The 25,534-nt window shown below is 42.6% G+C and overlaps 1 protein-coding gene across 9 annotated transcripts in view; it reads right to left on the bottom strand.

The window, feature by feature from the left end:
• Nucleotides 1-1,800: 1,800 nt before the first annotated feature.
• N4BP2 (NEDD4 binding protein 2) overlaps nt 1,801-25,534 on the bottom strand; it is a 46,408-nt gene continuing 22,674 nt past the window's right edge. For 6 of the 9 annotated variants that reach the window (XM_034424801.3, XM_034424805.3, XM_034424807.3 and 3 more), the window contains 10 exons: nt 23,275-25,481; nt 21,767-21,852; nt 20,512-20,551; nt 19,063-19,289; nt 16,618-16,736; nt 16,383-16,518; nt 14,734-14,922; nt 13,156-13,324; nt 10,217-10,340; nt 4,506-8,472 (listed from right to left, as the gene is read on the bottom strand). In XM_034424801.3, the coding sequence (XP_034280692.2) occupies nt 8,427-8,472; nt 10,217-10,340; nt 13,156-13,324; nt 14,734-14,922; nt 16,383-16,518; nt 16,618-16,736; nt 19,063-19,289; nt 20,512-20,551; nt 21,767-21,852; nt 23,275-25,481 (3,343 nt within the window). In that variant the 3' untranslated portion in view covers nt 4,506-8,426. Of the gene's footprint in view, nt 1,984-4,505; nt 8,473-10,216; nt 10,341-13,155; nt 13,325-14,733; nt 14,923-16,382; nt 16,519-16,617; nt 16,737-19,062; nt 19,290-20,511; nt 20,552-21,766; nt 21,853-23,274; nt 25,482-25,534 lie in introns of those variants that run through there. The other 3 variants (XM_034424804.3, XM_087875442.1, XM_087875443.1) reach the window with 2 other exon arrangements.

Here is a 25,534-nt window from a genome sequence, read left to right as displayed (position 1 = left end):
TCTTTCTCTATCTCTGTATCCCTGCAAAAATCTGTCTGCATAGCGCCTAATGCTGTAACTACTCTAGGAAGATTGAATGGATTTAGAAAATCAGCTTGATCTAAGAACGCATTGAGTTTGGCAGTTTCTGCCCCTCGTGGCGTCTTTAGTGCTCTCTGAGCTGGGTTGTTTTCTTGAAGACATTTCATGACACAACTAGATAACATCATCAGTGCTAGAAGCAACCTCACTCCCTTCTGATGATGCTATCTAGTTGGGTCATGAAACGTCTGCAAGAAAACAGCAAAGCTCAGAGAGCATCAAGGACCCACAGTCGTCACCCTCCTCCTTCTCCTCTTCCTCCTCCTCCTAGCATTGATGATGTTCCCTAGTTGCACCTCTATAACTATCTGGTTTTGCTCTGCAACCCAACAAGACAGACACAGAATTCAGAGGATAATTAGAACGGCAGAAAAAACCATGGCTACCAACCTGCCTTCCATGGAGGATCTGTATACTTCACGAGTCAAAAAGAGGGCTGGGAAAATATCTACAGACTCCTCGCATCCTGGACATAAATTGTTTCAACTCCTACCCTCAAAATGACGCTATGGAGCACTGCACACCAGAACAACTAGACACAAGGACAGTTTTTTCCCGAACGCCATTATTCCGCTAAACAAAGAATTCCCTCAACACTGTCAAACTAGTTACTAAGTCTGCATTACTACTATTCTTCTCATCCGTCCTATTACCTATCTCCTCCCATTTACGACTGCATGACTGTAACTTTGTTGCTTGTAACCTTATGATTTATATTAATATTGTTTCCTGATTGCTAATTTGTACCCTATGGTTATCATTAAGTGCATTATGATTCTTGATGAACGTATCTTTTCTTTTATGTACCCTGAGAGCGTATGCACCAAAGACAAATTCCTTGTGTATCCAATCACACTTGGCCAATAAAAAAATTCTATTCTATTCTATTCTATTCTATTCTATTCTATTCTATTCTATTCTATTCTATTCTATTCTATTTTCCAATATTTATTCTATTCTGTCCTATCCTATTCTTTTCCAATATCTATTCTATTCTATTCTATTCTATTCTATTCTATTCTATTCTATTCTATTCTATCCTATCCGATCCTATCCTATCCTATCCTATCCTATCCTATCCTATCCTATCTCAGGGCATCAAGGACCTTGGGCTACAAATATTTTCTTCGATTGATAACTAGAAGACAGAAGTAGAGAAGCACGGATGCAGGGAGGCTACCCATGATAACTGCATCACCCAAACGCCACAACTTAGGACTCGCACCACATATCGGAATGTGAGTTTGTTGTAAGAGTGCCATTGATGAGGTATTCAGTTTGGGCATTCAGTTTCATTTCATTGGCTCCCAGATATACCAGCTGGCTTTTTTTATATCTGTGATTTACCATAAATGTCATCCTAAGGAAAATTTGTGTAGTTAACATGGTGTCATTTTTTAAAAATTATTATTCGGGGAGACGTGTGAACCTGCCATACAAGGACATAAGGGGAACATGGCTTGGTTAATAATGCCAGCTAAGCAGAACCTTAAAGTCTTAAAGTCTTAAAGTTTGGACTATAGAGTTGTTGTTTTTTCCAAAACAAAACTGATTTTGAAATACTGAATGCATATTTTCGCATGAACTAGATGTGATGTAATACATAGGGGTCACAATTGGTTCAGTGTTCGATGCCCATGAAAGCTGTATCGGAAAGATTTTCTTAAGTGGCCTCAGCGTCAACCTTATAAGGAAGTTGCAGAGTTGGGAGCATCATATTTCCCTGCCATCTTTCCGCGAAAGGTTTCTTCTGCTCCGGAGAGCTTCTAACTGCAGAATCTGCCCACCAAGGAACTCAAGTCAATCCGCAGCTACTTCTCGTAAACTCTTCTTGATACATTTCGCATCTCATGATCGCACCTCTTTTCTGCCCCATATAAACCCCAGGAACCCGAGATTCTCCTGGAATGAGAGAGAGAGAAAAAAAAGAATTTGGGGAAACATGAAAGCGGGGAGTTTCGGGAAGGAGAATCCTACCCCCCCCCCAAAAGCTAAGATACACTTCCAATTGATTTTTTTGCTGGTGAATTTCAGTTGCACGATTTTGGGGTGAGCTTGGAGAGTTTTGAAAGGTAAATATGGAAGCTCCTCAGCAAGAGAACATAACAGGCAGTCCTTGACTTACGACAGCAGTTGAGCCCAACGTTTCTGTTAAGTGAGACATCTGTTAAGGGGAGTTGTCCCATTTTACGACCTACCTTGCTGCAGCTGTTCAGTGAGTCACTGCGGCTGAGAAGTTACTAACCCAGTTGTTAAGTGAACCTGGCTGAACCCCATTGATTTTGCTCGTCCGACGGTCGCAAACAAGGGATCGCGTGACCTAGGGACACACAGCAACGGTCGTTAAGTATGAACTCAGTTGCCAAGCATCGGAATTTTGATCACAAGATCGTGGGGATGCTGCAACTTTAAAGGAGCCGTCTCTTTAAAGTCTCTTTTTTCAGTGCTGTTGTAACCGTAAATGGTCAGTAAAAGAACTGTCGTAAGTGGAGGATTATCTGGATTTCTGAGTTTGGGGTAACAGACAGCTGTTTTCGGGTGGGGGTGAATTTGTGTCGCTTTCAAACCCAGTTTTGGAACAGACCCAGAGGCCACAGTTTCTGCTTCTTGCATCGTCCGCCGAGCTTGTCTTGTGGTTTTTCTGTTGACTTTGTCGTTTTGTGCAAGGCTGCAAGTGAAATTATGGAAGTTGCTTGGGAAACCCTGCAAGGAGTTTCCCCGACTGGTGATGATACAAAGAGAACAGGCAGCCGAGATGGAGGACTCGACATGGAGGTTCCTTTGCCCGTCATGCACTGCAGGCCTATAATCGAAACACAGGAAGTCCTCGACTTGCGACCACAATTGAGCCCCAAATGCCCGTTGCTAAGTGAGACATTTGTGAAGGGAGTTTTGCCCCGTGTTAACGACCTTTCTTGCCACGGTTGTTACTTAGTCGCCCGGTTGTTAAGTGAACCTGGCTTTCCCTGTTGCACTTTGCTCGTCAGAAGGTCGCAAAAGGGGATCGGTTCACACACACACACACACACACACACATGGGATGCTGCCGCCGCCATGAGCCACTTGCCTAGCGCCTGAATTTTGAATAAGTGACCACGAGGATAGTGGTCGTAAGTGTGAAAAATGATCACGAGTCACTGTTTTTCAATGGCGTTAACTTCAAACGGTCATTAAATCAACTGCTGTAAGTCGAGGATCAGCTGTAATGCCATTCTGGCAGTGATTTGCCATGCAAACCTTTTGGGCTCTGTGTGTCAAAACATTGGAAAACGCCTAACTTTGCTTCTCTCTCTCTCTCTCTCTCTCTCTCTCTCACACACACACACACACACAAAAAGAGACTCTATCTCCCTCCCACCCCCCACAACATGTAGGCCACTGATCAGTGGCCCTTGGGGCAAAATCCCTGCCCCCCACATGCCCAGCTGAGCCGCGCAATCATCAGAGGCTCTTTTATTTTTAAAAGCATTTTTTCTACTACCTCTTCGGCCGAAGAGGTTATAGAAAAAATGTTTTTAAAAGGAAAAAAAAAGCCTCTGTCGACCAGGCAACTCAGTTGGGATCGTCAGAGGCTTTAAAAAGCATTTTTTTTACAACCTCTTCAGCCGAAAAAATGGTTTTAAAAGTAAAAAAAAAAAAAAAAAGTTGGCCACGCCCACTCGTCACATTACCCCACCACCAAGCCACGCCCACAGAACCGGTAGTAACAAATTTTACATTTCACCACTGCCTTGGCGCCATTCCAGAAACTACAGCTGGCCTCATCAACTTCAGCCCTAACGGCTCGAAACAGGGCGCCTGGCGCTAATTCCCCAAGCCGTGCAAGAATTCCCTAAGGCGCAAAAGAACTATTAAAAGGACCGTTTTACAGGCAATCCTCTTGACTTACAACCATTGATTTAGAGGCCATCCAAAGTCACAACCGCACCGGAGGAGAAAAAAAGTGACTTACAGCCAGTCCTCACACTTATGACCACTGCCACATCCCCATTATGATGTGTTCAAAATGCGGGCACCTGGCAACCAGAATGCATTCACAGCAGGGGTCATGTGGTCCCCATTTGCAACCTTTCCCACCCCACTTCCGACAAGCCGTCGATGGCGAAGCCAGATTCATTTAACGACCATGTGATTTATTAAACAACTGCAGTGATTCGCTTAAGAACCGTGGCAAAAAAAAAGGTCATAACATTGGGCATAACTCGCTTAATAACCGCCTTGCTTGCCAACAAATACTCCAATCCCAATTGTAGTAGTGAGTCAAGGACTACCTCTGTAGACTTCTATGTTTATGGGAAATGTGCACTAATTTCTGCACAATCTTATTTTTCTTTATGTATAGAAAGCTTACTCCTCTAAAGCAAATTGGACTTTTGTTTCACTGAAGATTGAAAAATGAAAAAAATGTTTAAATAAATGACCTGTGACTTCTTGATTAAGGTATTTATTTGAAATTCTTTATTTAAAAAAATCCATGTGCTAACAACCAAGCAATATATATATAAAAAATAAGGAATTACATAAGATTTGTACGCTTAACAAAAACAAGAGGAATTCACACACACACATATATATCCCATAATATGACAGTGAGTACTGCAATACTGGATGTTTCATTAATGTATCTTTTGCACTATTAATGCAAAATTATTTCCTGTTCAGTACTTGGGACTCCAACGTTCTTCTTTTGAGAGGATTGGTAATATTTTTATCACTTTGAACATTCACTTGCAATTTAGGGCCAAATGAATAAATATTAGTAAGTAATCACATACGTCTGTTGTTTCCAAAACTGGCAGTCATATCAAAAGTTATTGTGATTGCAAGTATTATGGAAGCTAAGTATGCGGTCACTTATTCATACCAATCCATGGGAAAAGCTGCATGATGTAAATTAATATTTATATTTCACATTGTAGTTTTTATTTAGTATTATAATTTAAGTTCATCTGAATGAAGGCAGTTAACAAACATTTTTGTGAAATTTAACAGCACACATTTCATGCTAATAATATTTATTCACAATTATATCTGTTGAAGGAAAAAAGGGCTGGGAAGGCTTTATTTTCCTTAGGCACTTCTCATAGAAACTTCTACCCTGAGAAACATTTTCCCCCAATAACAGAGCCCGTATTGCAAATCTTGCATCCTAACCAAAATTCCTACCTCATTAAAGTTTTTGGAGGTCAATCTAAATAAGTTTGGTAATGAAAAAAAGGGTACAGGAAATGTCATTTCCCCCCCTCAATTTAAGACTAAGGAAAATCTTAATTTTAATAAATTTGAATGCTGCTTTTACTGAAAACCAGTAAAGTAATAATGTAATTATGAAAATGTTGGCAACCTGTTTAAGAGGAGACTTCCCTTAATATCTTTGCAGATTTCAATGACTGTAGCATTCATTTTTCTTAAGTTTTTAAATCCCGGTTTTATTTGTGTAATCGTCTTCTAAATTTTTTTGCAAACTACTTGAACAATATAAAACATCCTGTCTAGCTTCTATCGAAGGATTTGCATGAAGGGATATTATAAATGATTTAAACCCCTCTATCTCCAGAAAAAAAAACAACTATTCTGCCATACATTTTGGCATATTAAAAGATAAGAATTTTCCCAATTTTAGTTTTCTATTACAAATGTTACTTCTGGGCATGTTGTAATGTTGCAATCAATGTTATTCAGACTACAAAATGTAGTTTTTCATTAGAAACATGTAAATCCTGATAATTGTAGAGGCATTGTTTCAACAATTACATTAATGAAGTAAGCAGATACCTAAATATTTGTTTTGTTCAACACAGGCATAACAAAGATTTACAAAGAAGTGTCCCATTTCTCAATGAATGCGGGTAGAGCTGAAGCAATAAATTATCTTAATCAGACATTTCCCCCCTCCCCACTTAATATGCTCTTACAGCCAGTTATCCTGCTTTTCAAACCTGGAAAATAGTTGATCTGTAAAATTATTTATCTCTCGTTTTCCCTACCCATCCCTATTCCATATATATGGAATAGTAATTCCATATATTCCTAAAACAAAAGGCAATTGGGAGTTTTCTTCTGATTGAGAGTGGGTGGAGAATGTTCTGACATTGCCCTCTGCTACTCCCTGGGAGAAGAAAAGTTACAAAAAAGCCCCCGTCCCAAACTACAGTAATAGAAGCAAACAAACTGCAACTAAAGGGGAAAAAAATGTACAATAAAAACATAATACTCTCTGGAAGAGTAAGACGGTTCTTAATCCGATCCATTTCATGAAGAGTCCACCTTCCCTATAAGCAGCTTGAGTAAAATAATTTGAAGTCACTACGAAAGAAGATGTATCTGGGCCTTCAATGATAACAATGGACTCTTTGGAGAACCGTATGGGAACATTATGTCCAGAACGTATCCACCAGGAAAAAATAAGTCCCAAGAGAAATGGTTAGTCACACACTTCTTTCCCTTTTCTTTCTTCCTGGGGAGCCAAACAGTGGTAAGACAGGCCCAGATGCACAGTCATGTCGTCCGAAAGATTAGGGCAGTTTTCAAATAATCTATGTCAACTGTGAGTTGGATGAGATAACACTGATTGCAGTAGCTTTTACTGGGCATGCTTGCAATTTATTCCCTTCTTGTTCTTTAGTTCCAGTTTTTACTGAAATGCCATTTTAAAAGGATCTAAAAAAAGTCTGAAACTCACAATGCGGGCTTGCATAAAATCTGCATTTAAAAAAAAAAAAGGAAAAAGCTAATTGAAAAGAGAAAAGTATTTGGGGGAAAAAAATTGCTGCTCTATTTTGAAAGGAGAAACGTAAAATTGTACATTCAGTTTTTCTCAAGAAAGTAATAAATGATCTTAAAACATTTCCGTTTGTCTTAATTGGTTCGGTAGAGAGGAACTGAATACCATGGCAGAAATTCAGCTCGGGAATCACCCTATATATATTCCGACTCAGAAATGTGTTTTTAAAAACACCATAAACAGTCACATATTCCCTTCAGCAATCTCATCTTTTTTTTAAAAACAACAACAACAACATATCAAATGTACAATTACATTATGTCTTAAGGAAAGATTTTAAAAACCAGGTCACAAAGATTCCATCAAGACCTGCATGGATGCACTATAATGCTTTGACTTCCCAGATGCTAGTTTGACAAAACTATTGTAAATTCATGGCAAAATGACGAGGGGGAAAAAAAAAAATCAGTCGATGCAGAATAATTGGAATAGCTGCCATAGGAGTCTTCTATTCTACTTCATGACATGAGTATGTGCTCAGCACTGGTCATCTTTTATACGCAGTCGTAAAACGGATGCTGGTGTTTTCTTTAAGAGAACCTGCGTCATTTTTATGGCGTTAAGGTGGGGTCTCCTTATATTTCTTTTCCAGAGGTATTGGCAATAACCATTGCAGGGTGGCATTTTGCTCACATCTCTAGAAGCCACAACGCAAAGATATACACTGAATGTACACTTCTGTATTCGTTGTTCAACGCTTGTTGCACTTAATGGCAGGTCTTAATATTGACAGGCTCGGCTTGCTCATACTGAGTTCTGTGGGAGCATCAAAAGCACCCAAGTCGTGAATTATCCTTGCAATAACAGGGCCCAATTCTTAGCAAATGACACTCACCCAAATAAGCAGTCAAGGCCAAACCTCTAAGTGAATAGCCCCTGCCTGTTCTTTCTCGTAACATTTTTTACTGTCCCCATCAGGCAGCCTGTCAACGCATTAAGAGAGATTAACAGGAGGAGAAGAGATCTGAAAAGCTGAGATACAAGCAACCACATTTTGTTTTTTGCCCTGAAAATAAATGCAACCCATTCCGCGTTCCCCAACCTTTCGGAAGTGAGCCAAGGATTCTTGTGAAAAAACACCCAAGAGGCAAATAACCATTAGCTCTTATAACCCGAAACCTCGTAGAGTCCTTCGAAGCATCCCGATGTAAGCTCAGCCATAATTTCAAGAATTGCTTTAAAATGGAATAGAGACCATTTTTTTTTTTAAAAAAGCACTATATTCCAGGTGTTTATGGATATTTGTTAATAGTCTGAAAAGGGCAGAGGCGTTTCCGATTGGAACCCCTGCTTCTCTTTGAAAAAATGTATATTTTGTTCCGAAGGTAGTTAACTGAGTATACTTCTTGATAAGCAGAAGGCTTATAAAAATACTTCTCATTAAAACACACACACACACACGAAGATTTGGTAGAGAAAAACACATTTGACACAAACACCTGCTGACAGTTAAGCCCTTTCCACCGAAACTTTGTTTTGGACAAGTCGCACATTTCTCCCATTAAAACGTTTCTGCTTTGGTGTAACCTCAGCTTTTCCGATCCTCTTGGTGACTTCCTTTTTATTCCAACAAGATCTTAAAACAGCCAGACTTTATTTCTGTGAACCTGCCGAACAGGAAGAAGATTTAACTAAAAATACTGTTCTGAATCATGAATTCAAACAACAGTGAATAGAAGGAACAAAGCTATTCTTCCTTCTGTTTCAATTATTACGTTATAACAAAACTTCTCTGGCTTGCGTGAGGGAGAAGCTGTGCAGGCAGAGACATAATCTTTGGATTAAGTTTCATTATTTGGCTTGCGGTATTTTTTTGTGTGTGTGACCATGGATACAGTTGGCACAGTGGTGAAATCCAATTTTTTTTACTACCAGTTCGGTGGGTGTGGCTTGGTGGGCATGGCAGGGGAAGGATATTGCAAAATCCCCATTCCCTCCCCACTCCTGGAGGAAGGATATTGCAAAATCCCCATTCCCTCCCCACTCCTAGAGGAAGGATATTGCAAAATCCCCATTCCTACTCCTCTGGGGCCAGCCAGAGGTGGTATTTGCCGGTTCTCCAAATTACTCAAAATTTCCGCTACCGGTTCTCTGAACTGCTCAAAATTTCCGCTACTGGTTCTCCAGAATCTGTCAGAACCTGCTGGATTTCACCCGAGTTGCGTTTTAAAAAGTATCATAGGTGCAATGGTGTCAGTGTATGAGAGTTCATGAATTGGAATAAACATGGTAACAGGTCAGCCAATGGGGACTGTTTGGTGACCCAAATGGCTTGGAGCCTGGGCGTGGCTTAGTATATAAGCCATGCCCAGGTATATATAGTGATTTGTATATATGAGTTGCTTTGTCCTTGCAATATAGCCTCTGTATTATACAGCCTCTGTGATTATATTGATTCTGTGCTTCTGTGATTTCTGGTTCTGGCTTCTGCTGCATGGGTATTGTATACATGCATCATGATTTATATTACTGTATATAGAGAAGTTTCTTTTATACATGAATCCTGCTGAATTATTTACTTGTGTGCTGGTTGGATTGCTGCAAACTCTTAACAAATGGCTCTTGCGCAGAGAGAGACCAGATTGTGAAAAGGCTGACGTAAACACTTGATAGTATTATCCAAATGTTGATACAGGCAGTCCTCGACTTACAACCACAGTTGAGCCTAACATTTCTGTTGCTAAGTGAGACATTTGTTAAGTGAGTTTTGCCCCATTTTATGACTTTTCTTGCCACGGCTGTTAAGGGAATCACTGCAGTTGTTAAATTAGTAACACAGTTGTTAAGTGAATTTGGCTTCCTCATTGACTTGGGCTTGTCAGAAGCTCAACTAAAGGAGATCATGTGACCCCGGGACGCTGCAACCATCATAAGTAAGAGTTAGTTGCCAAGCATCTGAATTTTGTGATCACATGACCACGGGGATGCTGTCACGATTGCTAAGTCCAAAAAAAAGGGTCATCAGTCACTTTTTCAGTGATGTTGTAACTTGAAATGGTCACTAAATGAACATGTCCCACGGGTCACGTAACCCCCCTCCTTTTGCGACCTTCCTGCAAGCATAGTCAACGGGGAAGCCAGATTCGCTGAATAACCCTGTTACTAACTTAAATCAACTGCAATGATTCACTTAACAACCGCGGCAAGAAATGTTGTAAAACGGGGCACTGAACAACTGTCTCACTTAGCAACAAGAAATTTGGGGCTCAATTCGGCTCATAAATCGAGGACTACCTGCAGAGAATCACGACCAGACTATCAATTTAGCCTTTCTAGAAAACAAGAGCGCCAGTCCTGAAGCGGTTAAAATGTAGACTGCAAACGTTCGGTTACCAGATGTTGAGAACTCACCTGAATTTGTGGCTGGTGAGGTATTTTGTAACTGCTGGCTTGATCCGAGCAACTCCTCCCTGGCTATGGTTTCCCCTTCCGGTGATCACGTAGAGATACGGTATACCGCCTGCCAGGCTGTACTCTGTTTCGTAAGAACGATAAACGTTGTCTCTTCAGAGATTCAGCATTTTAAACTTGCAGATTAACAGAATTGGAAGGAACCTCGTAGGTCATTTAGTCTAACCAGTGGTGGGTCCCTCCCGGTTCGGTCTGGTTCGGCCGAGCTGGTAGCGGTGACGATATGATGTCACCGAACCGGTTCTCCCCCCCCGCCCTCCCATCCGCTCACGTTATTCTTACCATTTATTTATTTATTTATTTATTTTTCATATTTGTATACCGCCCTACTCCCGAAGGACTCAGGGCGGTGAACAGCCATAATAAATACAAATACATATAGAAGTTAAAAACTATTAAGAAACAGATTAAGTAATTTAGGCTCAAAGATTAAAAACATCCAAATTTATCTAAAGAGATTTAAAACCCAATTTAAAAGCCAGTTTAAAAGCCAATTAAAAAGGGAGAGTTAGGCCAGACCAGCTTGTTGGAATAGAAATGTTTTCAGGGCACGGCGGAATATGCGTAAGTCTTGGATGTTTCGTAACTCCGGGGGAAGCCCGTTCCAGATGGTAGGTGCCCCCACAGAAAAGGCTCTCCCCCTGGGGGCTGTCAGTCGACATTGTTTGGCCGACGGCACCCTGAGGAGTCCCTCTCTATGGGAGCGAACTGGTCGGTGAGAGGCTATTGGTGGCAGGAGGCGGTCTCGTAATTTGGTCCCACCCCCAATCTATTGCTGCCTCCTGAGTCCCAGCTGATGACTAGAGGGAAAAAAACTGTTTAAACTCTTGCCGTGGGGCTTCAAAGGGCCGCCCTACAGCTGATCAGTGTTAAAATCAAACAAATGAGTCGGGTCGTAAGTGCGAGGACTGGTTGTAAGTGCGAGGACCTTCCAGAAATGACTCTGACCAGCTAGCCACGCCCACCTAGTCACACGACCTCCAAGCCACACCCACAAAACAAGCCACGCCCACAGAACCGGTAGTAAAAAAATTTAGAACCCACCCCTGAGTCTAATCCCTCCGCCCCACCCAAGCAGGAGACCCTAAACCAGGAGTCAGCAACCTTAAACAGTCAAAGAGCCATTTGGATCCGTTTCCCAAAGAAAAGAAAACACCGGGAGCCACAAAAACTGTCTCGTGCCTGACTATTTCCTAAAACGGCCACAAAACTAATATATGTAGTTGAATGAAATGTTCTGTTTTCTTCTGAAATTTTTCTTTTCTTGGATTTATCCATGGTTGGCCTACCGGGAGTCGAAAAGCTCAATAAATCACGTGGCGGCGTGTGTCGCATATTGGTGGTTGTGACTCATATTTTGAGTGACAAGGAGCTGCAGCAGAGGGATGAAAGAGCCACATGCGGCTCCAGAGCCACAGGTTGCTGACCCCTGCCCTAAACCAACGAACACAAGTTTCGACCACGCTAATGTTGAAAAGAGCCCTGACTGATGCGTGAAATGAAAAGGCTGCACGGGTAGTCCCCAACTTACAACAGTTCATTTAGTGACCGTTCAAAGTTACGACGGCACTGAAAAAAGGGACTCACAACCGGTTTTTTTCACATTTACGATCTTTGTAGCAGCCCCACGGTCATGCAGTCAAAATCCGGATGCTTGGCAATTGGTTCAACGTTATGACCGTTGCTTTGTCCCAAGGTCACGTGATCCCCTTTTGCGACCTTCGGGCAAGCAAAGCCAATGGGGGAAGGCGGATTCGCTTAACAACCGGGCTAGTAATTTATCAACGGCAATGATTCACTTAACAGCTGTGGCAAGAAAGGTCGTAAAATGGAGCAAAACTCGCTTAACAACTGTCTCACTTAACAACAGAAATTTTGGGCTCCATTGTGGTCGTAAGCCGAGGACTACCTGTAGGCAACAAACCGGCTTCCAGTCCGTTTCTGATCAGAATCTTGCTTCAGTTCAGCTCCTTAATAACCTTTGAACAAGAGGCCAAGAATGAAAAACCAGATGTTTCCCACCCCAGACCACAATTGTGGCACCGCAATTAATTCCAACGGTACTTAATGACCTCATTTCCATGCTTGTTCTCCGGAAGGATTGATCTGTTTACTGTCAGCGTTCCAGAAAAACCGCAACTCCAAGTAAAGACGCGGAAGCAAACATTTCTCCAAAGTTCTCTTTACTAGAATAGGCAAACTGGGACATCTGGGAAAACCCAAATCTGAAAAGCCCGGGTTTTCCTTCAGTTAAGTCAAAGCTGCCAAAACCATCCCCTTTTCCCCCCAGTCAGTCACATGCTCCAATCAACGTCTGCTCCATCTCGATCCAGCCCCCTGACAACTCCTTCTCCAGATGCTGGATCGCCCTGACCTTGACCGGCAGGAAGAATGCTATTATGTCTACTAACAACCCCTCTCTTTAATCCCCCCCCCTACTTTCCCACACATGAGAAGGTGGCAGCATTGAAACTTCCGGCCTAATATGGCTTCCAAAGCTGACTGTGAAGTTTCCGATTAATTAATTCATGAGCCACAAGCCGAACTTCAAAAGAAATACTGTCATTTATTAGGAGCACCATTTCGGCAATATTCGGATGCAGTTAGAACTAATCCCACGTAGATTTACGTTCCCCTATGATCCCCTATGTCTCTCCCCTCCTCTCCGGCCATGTCATAAATCACATTCTCCAATTAACCACTTTGGCTGGCTGTGAAATCCAACACCCTCCTTCTGATTGCGGTCAGGAAGAATGTATGGAATGTAGCTTCAGTTAGGGAAATCAATCAGCTCTATCAGTTCTCCCTCCCTCCTGCTCATGGCAATTTGAAAGCTTTGCAAGTTGACACTGACATTTACATCCAAAGATGACTCTTACCTTTGGTTTTCTCTTGCAGGACTCTAGAGAGGTGGCCCAAAGCTTCATCCACGTGAAGTCCATGCAGGTCCAAAAGGTTGATAGGCAGCTTTGAAGCGTTGACTTTCTCAAAGATTTGCTGAGCTGCATCTTGATTGGCTTCTTTCATCTTCTGTTCATGAAGCTGACCCTTCAGGCAAACACACACAACAGCAACTTAAGGTGCGATAGTGGCCACAGGGAGCACCGTGCCACCACGAGCAAAGACCTGAACCCTTCTCAGCGTCTCACAACAAGGAGTTGAGTCTTTTGACCGCACTGGTCACTTACATCTGTTTCGGGTAGCTGCAGTTCAACTGAACATAGGTATGAAGCAGGAACAGGAAGAAGGAATGAATGAAAAATAGAGGGAATTAAAAACATTATAGGGCAGTGGTGAAATCCTCCGCGGGTCGCCACTGGCTCGTTGCATGCGCGGTGTGTGCCAGACCCACACTGCGTGCGTGAATGCATACTGTCCTCAAAACGCATGCTGCATACATGCATGCGTAATGCGCACCAAACATGCGCTTTGCGTGGAAAAAGGAGCCATTTGAAGGTAAGTAGAACAGCGAATGGGGGGACAGCTGTGCCGCGTGATTTAGATTCACTAGAAAGCAGGATTTCCTGCTTTCTAGCGAATATAAATCACCCGGCACAGCTGATCATTGGAAATACCGTTTCGGACCAATCGGTAGCTTTTTTTTTTTTTTTTTTAAACTACCAGTTCATTGAACCGGTAGATTTTATCACTACCGGTTCTCCCGAACCGGTGCGAACCAGTAGGATTTCACCACTATTACAGAGTATTTATCCGTGACTGACTACAAAAAGCAACTGATCACAAATATGGGTAGTTCTCAACTTAGGGGCCACAACTGAGGCCCTAAATTTCAGTTGCAAAGTGAGAAATTTGTTAAGTGAACTTTGCCCCCGTGATTTTTCTTGCAAGATTTCTTAAGCGAGTCAGGATTACAGGTAGTTGTCGACTTACCACCATTCCTTTAGTGACTGAAAAAAAGTGACCTTTGACCATTTTTCACACTTACAACCGTTGCTGCATCCCCCATGGTCACGTGATCCAAATTCGGATGCTCAGCAAGTGACTCACATTTATGACGGTTGCAGCGTCCCTGGGACCATGCAATCTTCTTTTGCGACCTCCTGACAAGCAAAGTCAACAGGGGAAGCCAGATTCATTTAACAATCGTGTTACTAACTTAACAACTGCAGGGATTCACTTAACAGCCGTGGCAAGAAAAGTCATAAAATGGGGCAAAGCTCGCTTAACCACAATGTCTCATCTAGCCACAGAAATGTTGGGTTCAATTGTGGTTGTAAGCAGAGGACTGCCTGTATTCATTTGATCCTCGATTCCTGCCTCCAGGAAATCACGGCGATGAAGGGAGGAAGACATTCTCCATTTTAAAACAAAAAACAGAATTATATCATCTGAGAAACCACGTCCTGCTTCCTCTTGTTCCATGCAGTTTGTGGCTTTCCGGAACGGGTGTCTTTGTGCTGAAATGCTGCTTCATCACTGGTTAAAACAAAGTTTACCTGTTGTACATAAAACGCCGCTACTGGCTTCATCCCCATGCGATAGGCTTCTCCGGCTTTCCTTAGGCATTCTTGCCTTTGCTGCTGGTGAAGAAACGCCTCGGCCCTGAAGTCCTCGTAGCCTGGATATTGAGTGTCTTGGAATCCCTTCTCGCTCAGAATGTCTTCCAGTTCTTTCGTCTTCTTCGCCTGGGATTGAAAAGTGAGGTGTTTATGGACACAATTCAAGGCAAAGCTCATTGGCTTAGCTCAAGGAGAACCGAGAAAAAGCCGTACTGTGAAAAAGTGAGCTTCACTTAGTGCCAATAGGACAGGGGTCGGCAACCTTAAAACACTCAAAGAGCCATTTGGACCCATTTCCCACAGAAAACACCGCGAGCCACAAATCCCTTCCTGTGCCTATTTCTCGAGCGGCCACAAAATTAGCCTATGTAGTTGAATTAAATGTTGTTTTCTTCTGAAACTTTTCTTTTCTTGGATTTATCCATGGTTGGCCTGCCGGGGGTTGAAAAGCTCAATAAATTGCGTGCCGACTGCTGTCGCACATTGGCGGTTGTGACGCATATTTTGAGTGACAGGGAGCCGCAGCAGAGGGGTGAAAGAGCCACATGCAGCTCCAGAGCTGCAGGTTGCTGACCCCCTGCAATAGAAGAATGTATTTGTACAAATCTATTTGTACGAACAAAGACAAGTATACGCGTCCCAGGATAATGTTGCAGGATCCCAATCTATTTGTAGCTCAGGGTGGAACTGTGGGGCCTTTGATGCTCTCTGAGCTTGGTGGTTTTCTTGCAGACGTTTCATGACCCAATTAGGTAACATCATCAATGTTAGAAAGGGTTTGCGCAGGGGGAGAAGGAAAGGAGGAGGAGGAAGAGAAGGAAGAAGAGGGAAAAGAGGAAGAAGGAGAAGACGACTATGGAATCCTTCAAGCTCTCTGAGTTTTCTTGGGGAAGTTTCATGACCCAACTAGGGAACATCAGCAGTGTTTGAAGAGAATGGAATATATGGAGGAGGAAGTGGTGGAAGAGAAAGGCTGTGGGGCAGGGGTGGGTTCTTCTTACCTTTACTACCAGTTTGCAACGGGATCGCTTCTGCGCATGCGCAGATCGCCGATGATGACATCTGAGGCGGTGGGCGGGGCCTCATGCCGGTTTTACTACCGGTTCTTGCGAACCAGTCCGAACTGGGGGCAACCCACCACTGCTGTGGGGTCCTTGGTGCACTATGAGATCGGAGGTTTTCTCATGGACATTTCACGACCCTATTAAGTAACATCATCAGTGCTGGAAGGGAGCAGGTTTTGCTCTCTGTTTCTATACAAGCGGCTTGTCTTGTCAATGTTGCGGGAGTGTTCCTGGTGGTGTTTTGATTAGGGTACTGTTTACTGAATTTGTAGTTCCTTGATTGGGGTATTGTTTACCACTCGATGTTAATCTCTGCTTATCCGGCTGTTGATTGGTCAGGAGGTGTTGTGATCTTTTTGACTCTCTCTTTTGAACGGTACGTATGTCTTGTTCCCCTACTTGCCTAACGAAATGTCTGCAAGAAAACCAACCAACCTCAAGAGAGCATCAAGGCCCCCACTTCACTTAAGTGTTTGTAAAAGCCCCTTTCAGAAAAGAGATTTGCAACGCTCATGCCTTTACCTTTTTCTCGCGGGTCTTTGAAGTGTTGCTAGGAGAATGCCTGGCATTCTGAGCAGGCTCTTTAGCGATCACGGTTTTTATGGGATCTGCCTCTAGGACGCTATTGAGAAACTGGACGGTTGGTTCCAAGGAATAACTGACAAATTAAAAACAACAACACCACCACAAGGAGTCACTTCAGGCAGTATAACTTTCACGTAACTGATGCACATTGTATTACGAAAGAAAGCCTCACTTGTAATCCTTGAAGATGTCCATCAAAAAGTTTGCGTTAATGGTCGGGAATAACTCCAAAAGTTGTTTTTCCTTCAGTTTCGCAGCACAGTCTTTTTTAGCAATGCAAGGGAAAGGTTTCTAGCCCACAAAAAACAACAACAAAAAAAAAAAACAGTTATACCGCTAAAATATTTCTACAATGATACAGTGCAAATATTAAATCATGGCACCATTTTTCGTGTTTTTGCATTAGTTATTACCATATGTAGTGGCCAAAATTGTAGAAACTTTTTGGAGAAAGTATATTTTCTAATAGCTAGCTAATAGCACCACTTTTTTTTTTTGGAGTAGTACCATAACATTATATATCAATGGAAAGATAATTTAATCAAGAACGTAATGCAATAACTTTTATGAAGGATTTACTATTAGAATAGCAGTTACAGGATAAAGAAGAAAAATGAAACACATAGGGAAAAAAACAAGATATACAAAAATGATCCCCATGTCAGTGAATACTTAGCTAGATAACCTTTAGCATGAATTACCGCCTTACAATGTCTTCCCATGGAGGGAACCAAGTCTTTGAGTTCTGCAGCTGTTATCATGTGAAACCAAGATTGAAGGATGGCTTCTATTAACTGGGTTTTATTGCTGGGTCACAAGTTTCTTTAGTCAGCTCCATAGATTTTCCACTGGGTGAAGGTCTGGGCTATTCCCAGGCCATTCCAGCAGTGGAGTAGGATTATCTTGAAGAAAAAAAAAAGTGGTGTCTTTAGCCATCAAACCTCAAAAATACACTTTTCCCAAAAGGTTTCCACAATTTTGGCCACTACTGTGTACTTGCAGGTAAGCCTATCTGCAGATGAGCCAATCCATAAATTTTAAAACAAAGGATGATGAAAATTGCATTTTTCATGGTATTTTGGATTAAAAATTTGAGAGTTGGCTTATCCAGATGCATATGGGAAATATGGGTACTGTATTTTTAAAAAGTATCATCATATATACTGGGGCATACGCCCAGCCACAGATAAGATGAACTCGATCTTTTGATTGCCTTTTTGGCACCTAAAATTCTTGGCTTATCCTTCAATACAGAAGTAGTCCTCAGCTTGCGACTACAATTGAGCCCAAAATTTCCGTTGCTAAGCGAATTTTATGCCATTTTACAACCTTTCTTGCCACAGTTGTTCAGTGAATCACTGCCGTCGTTAAGATAGTGACACAGTTGTTAAGTGAATCTGGCTTCCCCCCCATTGACTCTGCTTGTCAGAAGGTCGCAAAAGGTGATACTGCAACCGTCATAAATGTGAGTCAGTTGCCCAGTGTCTGTGGATGCTACGACGGTCGTGTGAAAAATACTTATGTCACTTTTTTCAGTGCCATTATAACTTTGAATGGTCACTAAACGAACTTGTTGTAAATTAATGTCTATCTATTACTGTAGTTTTAAAAACTATTGCCATATATAGTGCCCACCCACACATAGGTGAACCCAATCTTTTGAGGCATTTAAAATTCTTGGCTTATCCATGAGTATATGCAGTAGTTCTACTGCTCTGTAGAATGATATAATATTTAAGGAGCTGCCTTAAGTGTTTTAGGGACCTGGGTTCAAAACACTCTGAGCCTACAGGGACTCTCAGGTGCTTTATGCCATGCAGTCCCAACCCTACAGGGTTGTTTTGAGGAAAAAACAGAGGGGGAGTGTTATGACTTCCACTGTGAATTCTTGGGGGGAAAAGTAGGATCTATTTGGCAATAAAAAGGTAAAGGTTCCTCTCGCACAAATGTGCTAGCCGTTCCCGACTCTAGGGGGCGGTGCTCATCTCCGTTTCAAAGCCGAAGAGCCAGCGCTGTCCGAAGACTTCTCCGTGGTCATGTGGCCGGCATGACTCAATGCCAAAGGCACACAGAACACTGTTCCCTTCCCACCAAAGGCAGTCCCTATTTTTTCTACTCGCATTTTTTTAACGTGCTTTCGAACTGCTAGGTTGGCCAAAGCTGGGACAAGTCACGGGAGCTCACCCCGTTATGCGGCGCTAGGGATTCGAACCGCCGAACTGCCGACCTTTTGATTGACAAGCTCAGCGTCTTAACCTCTGAGCCGCCGCGTCCCTTCTATTTGGCAATACACATTTAATAATCCAGAATTTTGTTCGAATGATGACACGTGCATTGTGCTGTCAGATGCGACATACATGCATCTGATTCCATGACGCACATCCAGAAAGGACAGATTTCTTGATCGTCTGCGTCCTCTTGTAGCTGCTTATGCTTCTAAGGCTTATGGAGTGGGAAGGTGGGACTCAGGATCCTACTGGGAAGACCAGAACAGAGAGCACAACGCTGCAAAGCACTGGAAGACTGGCAGCTGGGTTCTTGGGGACCCTGATCACAACCCAGCTCAGGATGAGACTTCCAGGAAGTACACCCAGCAGAGGCAGCAGCAATACCCTACCACCGTTAGTCTTTCTTGCAGCGCAATTTCTTCCGACATGATCTCCCGAAGCGATACTCGCTGAGTGTGAACATTCCAGTGATCCATGTAGGGGAAAACATCGGAAGCTGCTGAGGCTTCAGCCGACCCAGCTGTAGGTAAACTTTCCTCCCCTTGAAAATCAGCAGCGTACTGGGAAAGTAAGTCATCCACTTTGCCTGGGTGCAGCCGCTCAAATAGCAAGGGATCTTTAGAACAAATAACAATGGAAGATGAAGTGGCATTTTATTTACCGTATTTTTCGGAGTATAAGATGCACCTCCCCCCCCCCTAAAAGGGGGTGAAAATTTGGGTGTGTCTTATATACCGAATGTAGCCCCACCCACCCACTGGCCCCCACCCTTTGGCCTCTGCCTCCCAGCAGTTTACCTCCTTGCAGCAAGCAGCAAGAAGAAACAGCTCCTTTCAGCTTCAGCACAGCCTAATTAGCACAAGTTGATTGGATCGGCCTCCTGACTCTCAGCTGTTTTACGGGGGCCTCTGCTGCTTGCTGCAAGGAGGTAAATTGCTGGAGCATTTCCCCCCCCATAGCTAATCAAGCTATGCTGAAAACGAAAATGAAAGTAAAGCAGGTTATTTGCTGTTTGCTGCAACGAGGCAAAATTGCTGGGAGGCAGAGGCAGATTTCTTTTTCTTGTTTTCCTCCCCAAAAAAGGTAGGTGCGTCTTATAGTCCGCAGCATCTCATACTCTGAAAAATACGATAATTTCTTTTTTTTAAAAAAAGACGGTCTTAAAGAAAATAAGGGGACGGACCCAAATGCAAAGGTTTTCTTCTGTACTTAAAGGTCAACTGAAATTATGAAATGCAGAATTAGAATCAGACTGTTGCCCCTTTGAACGTGATCAGGGAAATACATTTATTATATTACACCCCAAAATACATCATGTCTATCAATTCTATTTTAGCGTTCTTTGCTAAAATAGTTGCTATTATTTATAAATTGCTTGCTTAGTTCTATTTAGTGTATCACCATTGATGAGATTGTCCCCCAACAATCTGGGTCCTCATTTTACCTGAGCTTGGAAAGATGGAAGGCTGAGTCAACCTCGGGCCGGTGAGATGCTGCACTTTTTAAAAATTGCCAAACATAAAAAAATAGGCGGCTATAAACCACACTGACTTATACACAAAGAGAACAAAGTCACAAAAGGGATACATTTCTGCTAAAAAAAAGCAATCTTGAAAACCAGTTGCTGTTTGTAAGTTGAGCCTACTTACATCCCAACAACCACAGCAACTTTTTAGATGTGTGGACTTTAACTCCCAGAATTCCCCAATCAGCCATGGGAGTTGAAGTCCGCACATTAAGAAACGCCGGGAGTGGGAATGGGTATAGAAGGAAGAAAGAGCTTTGCAATCGTAGATTTTACAAGCAGAAGAACCGTGATAATTGAAGATGGTACTTACTTTCTTCAAGGAGTTTGTGCAATTCTTCTTCTCGCCTCTTCTAAATCAAAACATTGATAATATTAGTACATCGTAAGTACTAACAGGACACTTAGGTAAAGGTTCCCCTTGCACATATGTGCTAGTCGTTCCCGACTCTAGGGGTCGGTGCTCATCTCTGTTTCAAAGCCGAAGAGCCAGTGCTGCCCGAAGACATCTCCATGGTCATTTGGCCGGCATGACTCAACGCCAAAGGCGCATGGAACTCTGTTCCCTTCCCACCAAAGGTGGTCCCTATTTTTCTACTGGCATTTTTTACGTGCTTTTGAACTGCTAGGTTGGCAGAAGCTGGGACAAGTCACGGGAGCTCATCCAGTTACGCAGCACTAGGGATTCGAACCGCTGAACTGACGACCTTTCAATCGACAAGCTCAGCATCTTAGCCACTGAGCCACCGCGTCCCTAAAATTAAAATTAAATCTACAGATAGGTTTATTGTTGTTCATGATTGAATATTACATGGCACACATTATATTACAGAATATAATATAACAAGGAGAAAAAGGTGCGTCTTATACTCTGAAAAATACGGTAACTTAGAAGGATGACCAACAGATCGAAGCTGGGAGATCTATAGCTCTCCTTGTATGTTTCCCACCTATAGTCCTTGCCTGGAGAAACCAAGTACAATGGAAATTCCGCGCTCCATTATGCCTGTAAGTCAAGAACTAGCTGTATATATTTTTAAAGAAATATGTTTGCAACGTAATTGTTCTACAAATTATTAAAATGTCAATAATTTATAGAACAAGTAAAAAAAAATATTTTGTAATATAATGCGTGCCATGTAATTTTCAGTCATGAACAACAATAAACCTATCTGTAGATTTAATTTTAATTTTAGGGACGCAGTGGCTCAATGGCTAAGACGCTGAGCTTGTCAATCAAAAGGTCGGCAGTTCAATGGTTCAAATCCCTAGTGCCACGTAACAGGGTGAGCTCTTGTTACTTGTCCCAACTTCTGCCAACCTAGCAATTCGAAAGCACATAAAAATGCAAATAGAAAAATAGGGACCACCTTTGGTGGGAAGGGAACAATGTTCCGTGCGCCTTTAGCGTTGATTCATGCTGGCCACATATCCACGGAGACGTGTTCGGACAGCGCTGGCTCTTCGGCTTTGAAACGGAGATAAGCACCGCCCCCTAGAGTCAGGAAGAAGTAGCACATATGTGCGAGGGGAACCTTTACCTTTAGATTTAATTTAAGCTGACTAACCATAATAGATGCTTTCCATTTGTCATGAATTTCTCTGGCCAAATTCAGATCAATATGAACCACATAGTCATCAGGAGTTAGTGATCCTTATGGAAGGAGGGGGAAAAAAACGAGAGAAAAAAGTCATATACAAATTTAAAGAGAATCTCATTCTGTTGTACTGGTATTTAGTTAATGCTTTTTTTATAAGACACAATTGAGCTTTCATTGCTTTTTTTTAAAAGAAATTGTGCCATCTAAGTAATGTGCAAGCATAGAAATGTTATAACCTGGTGGTGTCCAACCTGATCTGTGGACTTCAACTCCCAGAATTCCCTAGCCAGTCAGCCGAGACCAAAATCATATTTACTTCTTTTTCAAATTTCTCTCTGCTGCAATCTCTTGGCATCTTGTGTAGCAATGTTGATTAAGGTGATAAAAGATGAAGTCACAAATATTCGGGTAGCAGTAGATCATCTATACACTCTAGATTCTGGGCCCGTAATTGGAACAGAGTTTGCCGTTATAAGATAAAATAACATTAAAGCTTTTACTACAACTGAGTAATTAGTTGTAGTAAAATGATTTACTACAGTCTCCCCATAAATTAGCAGCCAGCTAGCCACAGAACAAAAAAATGTCAAACCCATGTGGCATCCTTCAGTCTCAAGAGACTATGGTATCGTGCTCTGGAAAGAGGTCCTAAAACAGCATCTGGGGTGACTAAAAAGGCCGATTCGAGAGTGGCCATCCCTTCCACACTGAGGGCAGATACATTCGGTCCCCTGCCCAGCCTCCAGATTTCGCTGGTTCCGGGACTGCCTCTTTGCCTCAAGTGTCTCTTCGAATTGGAGAAGGCCATGCTGCGTCTTTAGCCTCCAAGCTGAACGATCGGAGGTCAAGGTTTCCCAGTTGTTAATGTCCATTCCCAGGGCCTTTAGGTCCCTCTTGCAGGTATCCTTATATTGCAGCTGTGGTCTCCCTCTGAGGCGCTTTCCCTGCACTAATTCTCCATCCAGGAGATCTTTCGGAATCCGACCATCAGCCATTCCCACGACATGCGCCAGCCAGCGTAGACGTCGCTGTTTCAATAGTGTACGCATGCTAGAAATTCCAGCACATTCCAAGACTGTGCTATTTGGAACTTTGTCCTGCCAGGTAATGCCAAGAATTCGTCGGAGACAGCGCATATGAAAGGTGTTCAACTTTCTCTCCTGCCGTGCGTAGAAGGTCCAAGACTCACTGCAGTACAAGAGTGTCCTCAGGACGCAGGCTCTATAGACCTGGATCTTGGTATGTACCCATGTAGCAGGCCAAAAATAAACTATGGACAATGACCCAAAGTGGCTTAATTCAAATTAAAGGCTTGGAATACATATATATTATTGCCTAATCTATACCAACTTTTATTATTTAACCTCTTCAGTTCTTTTAAATGTTAAGATCTGCTAGGTATATACAATCATCAGTTCCCAGTTCAGAATCAATTTACTATTTTATTTAAGTGAAATAGTCACTGATGTTCTTACCTGCATCAACTCCAACTGGTCCAAATATTTCACTTAACTGCATGGCTAATTCTGGAGCTAAGACCAGCTCGAGACAATCGATGGTCACGGACCTTGAGTGAGATACGAAGTTCTGCAACTTGATTGTCCCGTTTTCTTGATCGGGGATGTTCTTTTCTCTTTGTGTCGGAACCACAACGCCGGGCTTACAATCCATTTTTCTGCACGGCTCAAATTTGCGGCTTCCTGCACTGCTCGAATCGGTTGCTTCCGTTAGCTTCAAATCTGAGGTCTCCTCTGGAAACAGACCCTCCTGAAAGTCTGCTCCAAGCTGATCCTCACCCACATCGCAGGTGGCTTTCAAAGGGCCATCACCTTCGTTGGGAACAGCGGCATCCATTTCATGAACCGAGAACGTCTTTCGCGGCTCATTCTCTGATAGCACTCTAGAAATTCTCTGTGTTGTTTGCACGTCCAAAGGACCTACCTCCAGATCTGATAGGTCTACGACGGGTTCTCCTGCAGCAGGTAACTGATGAATTTCATTTTCTCCGGGAGAAGAATGTATGCCGTGTCCTGCAGGATGGCCAGAAATGTTTTCACTGTCATCACCAAGGGGGACTTTCGTTATTTCAGATTTGTGAATAATCCTAGAAATCGCAGTCGCTTGAGTGACTGCCACAGGACCAGCAAATCTGTCTTCAGGCGCGGTGTGTCTCTTCGAAGGAAGAGACACGTCAGGGAGCCGAACCTCTGCTTCCTGCAGGTCTACGACGTCGTCGTCTTTGCAGAGCTTCTCGGCGGAGTCTAACAGGAGTCCCGTGGCCCAGTCCATATCTCGGTTACATCGTTCATACAGATCTTTGATGGCATCGAACGAAAGAGACCCAAAGAGTTTACACAAAATATTGAGGTTCTCCGATTCATCGACCCTCACCAGCTCCCTTTCTTCTACATAGGTGCTTCTCTCGTAGGTTACTTTGTAGGGTATTTTTTCCGGGCAATCTGGAATGGCTTCAACCCTTTTGGGTACGAATCCGTCAAGTCTGCCGTGCAGTACTTTTGTATCTTCTGAAAAGACAATCTCTCTCTCCAGTCTCCACAGAAGGGCAAAATCTCGTGGTTCGGTCTGTGAAGATTTGGTAGCCTGGGACACCACACATTGGTTGGGTTTTTCTTCTGTCCAAGTGCAAAGAGACAGGGGTTCCCCTGATTTGTTGAGGGCCGAATTGTTGGTAAATGTCAACGCTAATTTATGATGCTTCCGTGTTCTTTTATTCAGCACTGGCTTTTTCTCACTAAGAGGTTCAGGAGCTGTGATTTCAGACCCTTGAAAGCGTTTCTCCTTTGAAGAGGCACCCTGCTCTTCAACATCTGCAGATGTTTCATTCAGCTGAGACGTTGCAGTCCCATCACCAATGCTGATATCATCTTGACCGTTTCCTAATCCATCTGACTCACAAATGTCTCGCTTGGTTATTCTTTTCATTTTGTGTTGTCTTTGCTGTAAAGTTTGAACCGGCCAGTCTCCTACCATGAGCAATTCTGTCGTATGGACTTCCACATTAATCTCAGGCATCGACGTAGAAGGAAAGTTACAGTTGCTTTCTTCACATTTGTCTTCACACCTCTCTTCAGAAAGTGGCAGGTCCTGATGACTGTCTATCAAATCCGATGTTTTATCTTCACTTGTATTTTTTAATGGATCAAGAGTAGATGTCGGCATACTTAAATCTCCTTTGTCCCTCCTGGCACGTTTTTCTAATCTTTTAATTCTTTTCACCCTTTGACCCAAAGTTTGTTCTACTGGCCAGTCTCCCACAAAGTTTAACATTTCAGATTTTACTGAGCTGCCAGAATTTAGATCTCCATCTTTATTTTGTGTTTCTGTGAATTCTGGCTCCGTTATTTCATGACACGCAGTTGCTTCAATCTGAAGTTTCAACTCACTGTTATTGCACGACAGAGTATTTTCACTGGAATCCGAGACTGGTCTCAACTCTGTTTCAAGAATGGATTCCATTTTGATTCCTGCTGGTAATGCAGCAGGGTCCAAGCAATCTATTCTACATTCAGAAGTGGATTCTTGTAAATCATGTCCCGCTCTTCTGTTTTCATTTTGAAGGCTCTGATCATCTGCCATAACTTCTTCTAAAGTAGCTTTTTCATCTGGATTTAATTCTACGCTTTTCAAAGAGGAGGCAAAATGTTCTTTCTGTTCTTCTTTCCTACAAGACAAATATATACATATATACATATATTAATGCATACATCGCTGAAG

This window comes from Pantherophis guttatus, chromosome 8 (genome assembly GCF_059756535.1).
Source record: "Pantherophis guttatus breed Tessera chromosome 8, ASM5975653v1, whole genome shotgun sequence".
NCBI classification, from domain to species: Eukaryota; Metazoa; Chordata; class Lepidosauria; order Squamata; family Colubridae; genus Pantherophis; species Pantherophis guttatus.
This window is presented reverse-complemented; position numbering and strand designations above follow the sequence as displayed.